General features: G+C 50.6%; 2 protein-coding genes across 2 annotated transcripts; both read left to right on the top strand.

Moving 5' to 3' along the window:
• Nucleotides 1-86: 86 nt before the first annotated feature.
• Pmar_PMAR013985 (conserved hypothetical protein) lies at nt 87-1,325 on the top strand (the record flags this gene model as incomplete). Its single annotated transcript, XM_002775251.1, has 7 exons — nt 87-164; nt 209-303; nt 356-474; nt 783-901; nt 951-1,005; nt 1,092-1,160; nt 1,203-1,325. Coding segments are annotated over 7 exons (615 nt in total), but the record flags the coding sequence as incomplete, so codon positions are not given.
• Nucleotides 1,326-1,388: 63 nt separating this feature from the next.
• Pmar_PMAR013984 (26S proteasome non-ATPase regulatory subunit, putative) lies at nt 1,389-6,113 on the top strand (the record flags this gene model as incomplete). Its single annotated transcript, XM_002775250.1, has 27 exons — nt 1,389-1,555; nt 1,794-1,855; nt 1,894-1,965; nt 2,020-2,137; nt 2,209-2,459; nt 2,506-2,596; nt 2,649-2,732; nt 2,787-2,932; nt 2,976-3,050; nt 3,098-3,212; nt 3,261-3,333; nt 3,488-3,552; nt 3,611-3,737; nt 3,796-3,871; nt 3,921-4,065; nt 4,111-4,332; nt 4,390-4,462; nt 4,649-4,716; nt 4,765-4,876; nt 4,951-5,053; nt 5,102-5,170; nt 5,219-5,298; nt 5,342-5,459; nt 5,503-5,676; nt 5,722-5,791; nt 5,843-5,929; nt 5,976-6,113. The coding sequence occupies exons 1-27, from the start codon at nt 1,421-1,423 to the stop codon at nt 6,111-6,113; spliced, it is 2,949 nt and encodes a 982-aa protein (XP_002775296.1). The 5' UTR covers nt 1,389-1,420.
• Between the last annotated feature and the right edge of the window lie 252 nt (nt 6,114-6,365).

The raw sequence follows: 6,365 nt of genomic DNA, 5'->3' as shown, positions 1-6,365 counted from the left end.
AGTAGTAGTAGTAGTAGTAGTAGTAGTAGTAGTAGTAGTAGTAGTAGTAGTAGTAGTAGTAGTAGTAGTGGCATAGTAGTGTGCAGGTTCCGTCGTTATCAGCTTCTACAGAAGTTCCAGCGGTCTGCTTTTGACACAGGAAGTCTGCCGGTGAAGATTGCGATGTAGGATGGGCCGATGTGTCGGATTTATGGTATGATGTTGTCAGATTAACGGAGAGGATATTGAACATGAGGGCGACTAATATTGTACAAGAAAGAAATACTAGAGCTAAGCAGGCGATCAAAATGGCCCTATGCCGAAGTAGAAGCGCGGAGTTGTACGCCTCGTGCAGTGGTGGTGGTGGTGATGGTAGGGAATAGGGTCATGAAGGCTCTCTTCACGAAGGACTTCGAGCTGTACAAGTGGGTGGTCAAACAGCTGGGGCTGAGGCTCATCAGGTTTAACTATATGGCTCTGAAGGATCCATCTAAGGTAGGATGGTATCGACCTAGTGACCGATACAATGGTATATATTATTTATAAGGAATATTCTACTTCTTCTTGCGCAGCACCCCTTCGAGCAGGCGAGTTATACCCAGTATAGAGGTATAGCAGGCTCAGGCAGTAGCTGAGCCTGCAGAGAGTGTGTTACACGGCAAGGAGTTCGAACGTTATGGGATATTAATAGTATGTTTATATACAGCTATATCGATAAGAAAGGTTATAGGGAATAATTTTCTATTAATGAGGCCTAGTATAAAATGTCCTATATGTATCGCGGAGTCTATCGTTGAGTTCAGACGGTGAACGCTGTGGCTGTTGATGGTGATAAAGTGAGGTGGATGCTACAGCAGAGGCTTTGGCGGCATCGCTATAGGCCTCGCAATGTGAAACATCCCCAGACGGGGAAGTTGGTGAGGTAGTAGGTCTATATGTAAGTCTTAGGAGTAGTTGGAGTGTGTTATAAGGTACACTCGTCATCTCGTGAAGCCGCCACCGGCCAACTTTGGGAAGCCCGTGCCGGTACTACAACCTCGTTACGGATCCTCGGAGGACCATTCGCATGCTCTTACGAATGTTACGTTGTAGAATGTGGTGGTCTCCATCAGGTAAGGCAGCAGATCAGCAAGCGTTGGCCCTATGGGGTAACTCCGGAGAGGGTCAGTGGAACTTATACGGTGAGTAGATGTGAGCAGGCTCAGCTGGGAGGTCCTTACTAGGTGTACAACCCTACAGCGCCGGGCAGAGGCTTCGGTCAGCCATCTACTTCTGGGAGATGGACCGGTCGAGAGCGTCGGTGATGAGGGGCATCACGAACTGCATGAGAAAGTCGTTTCTGAGCCTTTGGGCTGGATAGCGTTTTCGCGGAAGGACGGAAATGTATTTGGTCGTGAAGTTGTGTTTTTGGACTTTGTGTTTTCCTCTTTAATCGTGATCAATGGCAAACGGTGGTGGTAGCAGTAGTGATAATAAGAAGGTCTTGCATGCGGCTGACGAGGCAGAGAGAGCGGCCAAGGAGAGGAGGCGTGTTATGGAGGAGAAGAAGCGGAAGTTGGCAGCGGAGAAGGAATTGGTAATGGTCAGTGTTGGAATATGTGTTTTGTTCCCTCAGCCGAGCTCAGGAGTTTCCTCACTGATTATGGAAGTTTACACACGAATTCTGGTAAAGGCGGACGAAAACCAACGAGAAACTGCAGAAATTTCCTCAAATTTTCCATTTTGTCACTAACACATGTGATCGACTATGTGCATATTTTTCCACACTGGTGATGGTACGGTAGATGATAGGAGGAGATGCTTCCCGTGTTTAGTCTGAGGAGGATCAGCAGTTGAAGACTCTTCTCGAGAAGCAGGTTGAGACTATCACTGGAGGGTAGGTTGGGTGGTAGGTGTGTATAGTGGACTGTGTAGTGGGGTCAGGACTGGTGATGTTGAAGAGGCAATTCAGGCGATTGGAGAGGAGATGAGGTCGGCGGCTAGCAGGTGAGCTGAGCTATCAAGGGATGGGTGGGTGATGGTAGTTGTTCCATGGGGTAGTATGACGTCTGTTCCGAAGCCGTTGAAGTTCTTGAGGGCTCACTTCACTGCTCTTGCAGCAGCTTATGAAAACATGCCCGATAGTGGGGTTAGGAAGGAGCTTGCGGATGTGCTTGCAGTAGGTTGGGATTGAACCTGGGTCGCGCGATGGCTAGTCGAAGGCGGTAACCTACTGGTCTATATGTGTAGGTTCTCTCCACAACGATACCTTTGGAGAAGTCTCGAGAGAAGCAGGCGAAAGGTGGCGATGAGAAGACAGAGGAAGGCACCGCTGTCTCCGAGGAAGCCCCTAAGGATGTCGAAGGGGGTAGTGGTAGCAGTGGTGTCGGTAAAGATGCACAGCACTCTACCATTGGGCATGTCAAGAAGGGCGCTAGTCTGCACTATCGGTTGGCTGGTACCAATGAGGACATCACCAAGTGGGGCATGGAGTTCATGAAGTAGGGCAGTCGGCCGGCCTTAGCCTTGAGGTTGTTGGTGTATCAGGACCATCTCGGGTGAGATCTCCACCGAATATCAGAGTCGTATAAGTGAGGGTAAGGACGTGACGGAGCTCATCAGGTTGGTGGACCAAATAGTAATGCCATTACGTATAGGTGCTGCTGCTGCTGCCCACTACCTCTCTATAGGTTCCTTATAACATGAGCCACAGTGCTGAGACGGAGGCGGTAGACCTTCTCGCGGAGACCGACGGAATCGACAAACTCCCCAAGGTAGGGGTATTGACGCAGGTCTGGGATCGTTTGGAAGTCTGGTGGTTTGGTCAGTTGGTGGACAGTGTGACGGCCCCGAGAGTATGCCAGTATCTGGTCGGTCTGGCGCACTTTGCCGCCAACACGGAGGAGAGGCGGGTGCTGCTCAATGTGACCTATCAAATATTCACACAAATGAAGGACCTCCCCAGCGCTCTTATGTGAGAAGTGTTAGGCTGTCCTCGAGGGCGATGTCGTCTTTAGAATCGCGATGAGGATGAACAACTTCGGCAGAGTTCGTGAAACTATGAAGGCTGCCATTGCTGTGAAGGAGGACAGGTACTTCGCCCCCTTCCCCTCCTCGCATGTCTCTACTACTGTGTCAGGTCTATTGCTCGACAGATGTGTTACATCTACGCCCGGTCCTCAGGAAGGGCCAGTGGTGGTGCCCTACAGGCCGCTGAGGAGCTAGGCCTCGACGAGGATGAGGACGCTGACTTGGTAGTCTGAGAGTAGAGTAGTAGTAGGAGGGGGTGCTTTTCCGTTCAGATATCTATCCTGTCTAATGAGAGCCTCTCTACCACTTATCACAACCTCGCCAAGGATCTCGATGTTGTTGAAGGTAGCAACATTGGCCTTTCCTGTGCTTGTCGGCATATAGTAGTAGTAGTAGTAGTAGACTAGTATAGGGGATCAGCAGTCCCCTATATACCGTTGACTCGGAGATCAGCAGCATCGTCCTTTGTACATTGTGTTATTGGTATTGTTACTCTCAGCCAAGGCTCCAGAAGACGTCTATAAGACCCATCTGGAGGAGCGAGGGAGGAACCCTGCGGCTTCGGTAAGCGCCGTGCCTCATCATCATACTCCTACTACTACTGCTGCCGGGCTTCTTATAGGTGATAGATTCGGCCAAGCAGAACTTGGCGTCGACATACGTCAACGCGCTTGTCAATGTGGGCTTTGGTACGGATAAAATGATGACTGTGGAAGGCAGCCAGTGGTTATATAAGAATAAGGATAGAGGTGATAATGGGGAGGAGAAAGTGTTCAATGAAAAGTTGCTTCGCTCCGCCGTGTTTAGGTATGCTGGCTGCGGCAGCATCATTGGGTTCTATCATGCTCTGGGATGTGGATGAGGGTCTTGCTCAAATCGATAAGTAGGAGCTGCTGGGATTCGAACCTGTGCGGGTTGAGTCCTCATGGCAGGTATCAGTGGTCAGAGAACATCAACGTGAAGGCCGGCGCCATGCTAGGCTTCGGTCTGGCCTCTACGGGTGTTACTTCCGATGTCGACCCCGCCTGGGCCCTCCTGGCCGAGCAGCTGGACAGCAACGAGCCTCTGGTCAAAATGGTAGGTCAACCCCTCCGCGTGTTACTATAGGAGGTTCTCACTCAGGCGGCAGTGATGGGGCTTGGCTTTGCCTATTCTGGCTCCCGCAGAGAGGACCTCGCTGAGAATCTCACTCCCATTGTTGTCGATACGGACGCTGGCTCACTCGCTCTTTCTGCATTGGCGTCGGTCTCTCTGGCACTGGTCTTCGTCGGTACGGGTAACACCGATATCAAAGATATCATCATGGCCACTATTCAGGAGAGGCAGGAGGTCGGTCTAGGAGGGGTGAGGACAGGTTCTTAGAACAGCGCTTGGATTCAGTTACCGACATTTTCGGCGGAGTCGGACGTATTCGTGTGCTTCTTTGCGGTGGCATTGGGCATCCTCTACCTACAGTGCGGGTCTGTGCTACCAGGTGAGATCCACTTCTCTGGGGGGTTGATCAGGCAGCGTGTCCCGTTCAGCTGAGGGCGGAGACAAGGGGATGCCTGACCGCAGTCCTGTAGAGGACCTTCTAGAGGAGATAGGAAACAGCGTTAAGGAGGAGAAACTCCGTAAGCAGCGTCGTTGGAGCATCTGGTCGGGTCTAAGGGTTGATCAGGCAATCTCTGTACTGTTGTTGTGAAGTCCTGTGGGTATGCTGGCAGTGGCGATGTGCTGAGGATTCAGGTAGGCGGTCTGTATGGGGAGTAAAGTGGAGGATTTACGGTATCATAGGAGCTCATGCACTTACTGGCGGAGACGCCCAACATCACTCCTGCCAAGCAGGGAGAGGAGAGTAATGCTGAAGACAGCTCAGCTGCGGCAGAGGACGATGAGGACGTTGGAGGTAGGCTGTGATGGGGAAGTTCGCGATGTAGTGGTATGTGTCAGACGACGCGAAGTCTTCTGCCGAGCGTGCAGCCCGGTACTACCAAGTAGCTGGTGTGCTCGGCATTGGTCTGGTTGCCTTGGGGGAGGAGATCGGCACTGAGATGACCGTTCGAGCAATGGATAATATACTACAGTACTAGCCTTGGTGGTGTGGAGCGTTGGGGTTGTCATTATTTGTTAGGTACTGTCCTCCTACTATTAAGAGAGGGGTCCCTCTTACCTTGGCCATGCTGTTCGCAAGCAATCCCAAGTAAGTCCACATCGACTTGGGAGGATATGTGTTTTCATTTGACTGTAGGTACACCATTATTGACACTCTCTCGAGGCTGTCCCATGACGCTGACAATGAGGTGGCGGAGTGTGCTATACTCAGCATGGGTAAGCTGATTCTAGGCTGCTAGTTTCGGATGTGGTGTCTTAGGTATCGTTGGAGCTGGTACGAACAACTCTCGTCTGGCCGGTCTTCTTCGCCAGCTCGCTGCCTACTATGCTAACAGTCCCAATGCACTCTATGCCACGAGGATCGCCCAGGGGATGCTGTAATGTATCATGACGAGGTTGCGGTATGTGTTGGCCTGTCAGATATTGTGGCAAGGGGTTGGTCTCCTTGAGTCCACTCCACAGTGATCGTTATCTCATTAACCCTACTTACCTCGCTTCCATGTTGGTGGTCCTCTTCGCTGGTGCTCTCAACATCGACACGACACTCTTCGGCTCACAGTATCACTTCATGCTGTACTATCTCGTACCCTGCATGTAAGGCATCTCTCCCCAACTGTTGGGGTCATTTCCTCCTATCAGATACCCTCGTATGGTGGTCACTCTACTGGACAAGGAAGATGGCAGTGAGCCTGAGCCCATCAGCGTGCCGGTGAGTATCGGTTCGAGGGCTCTTCGGTTTCCTCATCCTCCGCCCCGTTAGGTTCGTGTGGGACAAGCTGTGGATACCACTGGTATTGCGGGTAAGCAGGCGAAGGCCATTACCGGTTTCCAAACCCACACTACTCCGGTAAGCGATCGTATGGTTGTGATAACACTGAGGGGGCTGATGTTAGGTATTGCTATCATGCACTGATCGCGCTGAACTAGCGACTGAGGAGTATATTCCTGTTACTAAAGTTATTGAAGGATTCGTTATCATCAGAAAGAATAAGGACTTCAAACCAGAGGAGTTGGAAGGATCACGAAAATGATTCGGAGAGGATTAGTGTGTGCTGTTAAAAACACTGGTTTCATACATTCAAGGAATTGTGTAGACATCCTCATAGTCATGGACACCAAGTCTCGTTCAGTCTGATAGTACGATGACAATCGTGATGAGATCAATCAAGATTATAGTAACAAATTGACCAGAAACCAACACACGATCGAAATAGAAATCACCAACGGCAAAAGAGATTTGTGATTTAAAATGAGAACCAATTTTATATTCAGTGAACCTCACA

This window comes from Perkinsus marinus (assembly GCF_000006405.1).
Source record: "Perkinsus marinus ATCC 50983 genomic scaffold scf_1104296956244, whole genome shotgun sequence".
Classification (NCBI taxonomy): Eukaryota; Perkinsozoa; order Perkinsida; family Perkinsidae; genus Perkinsus; species Perkinsus marinus.
Note: the sequence above shows the minus strand (reverse complement) of the source record. Positions and strands in the feature narration are given on the sequence as shown.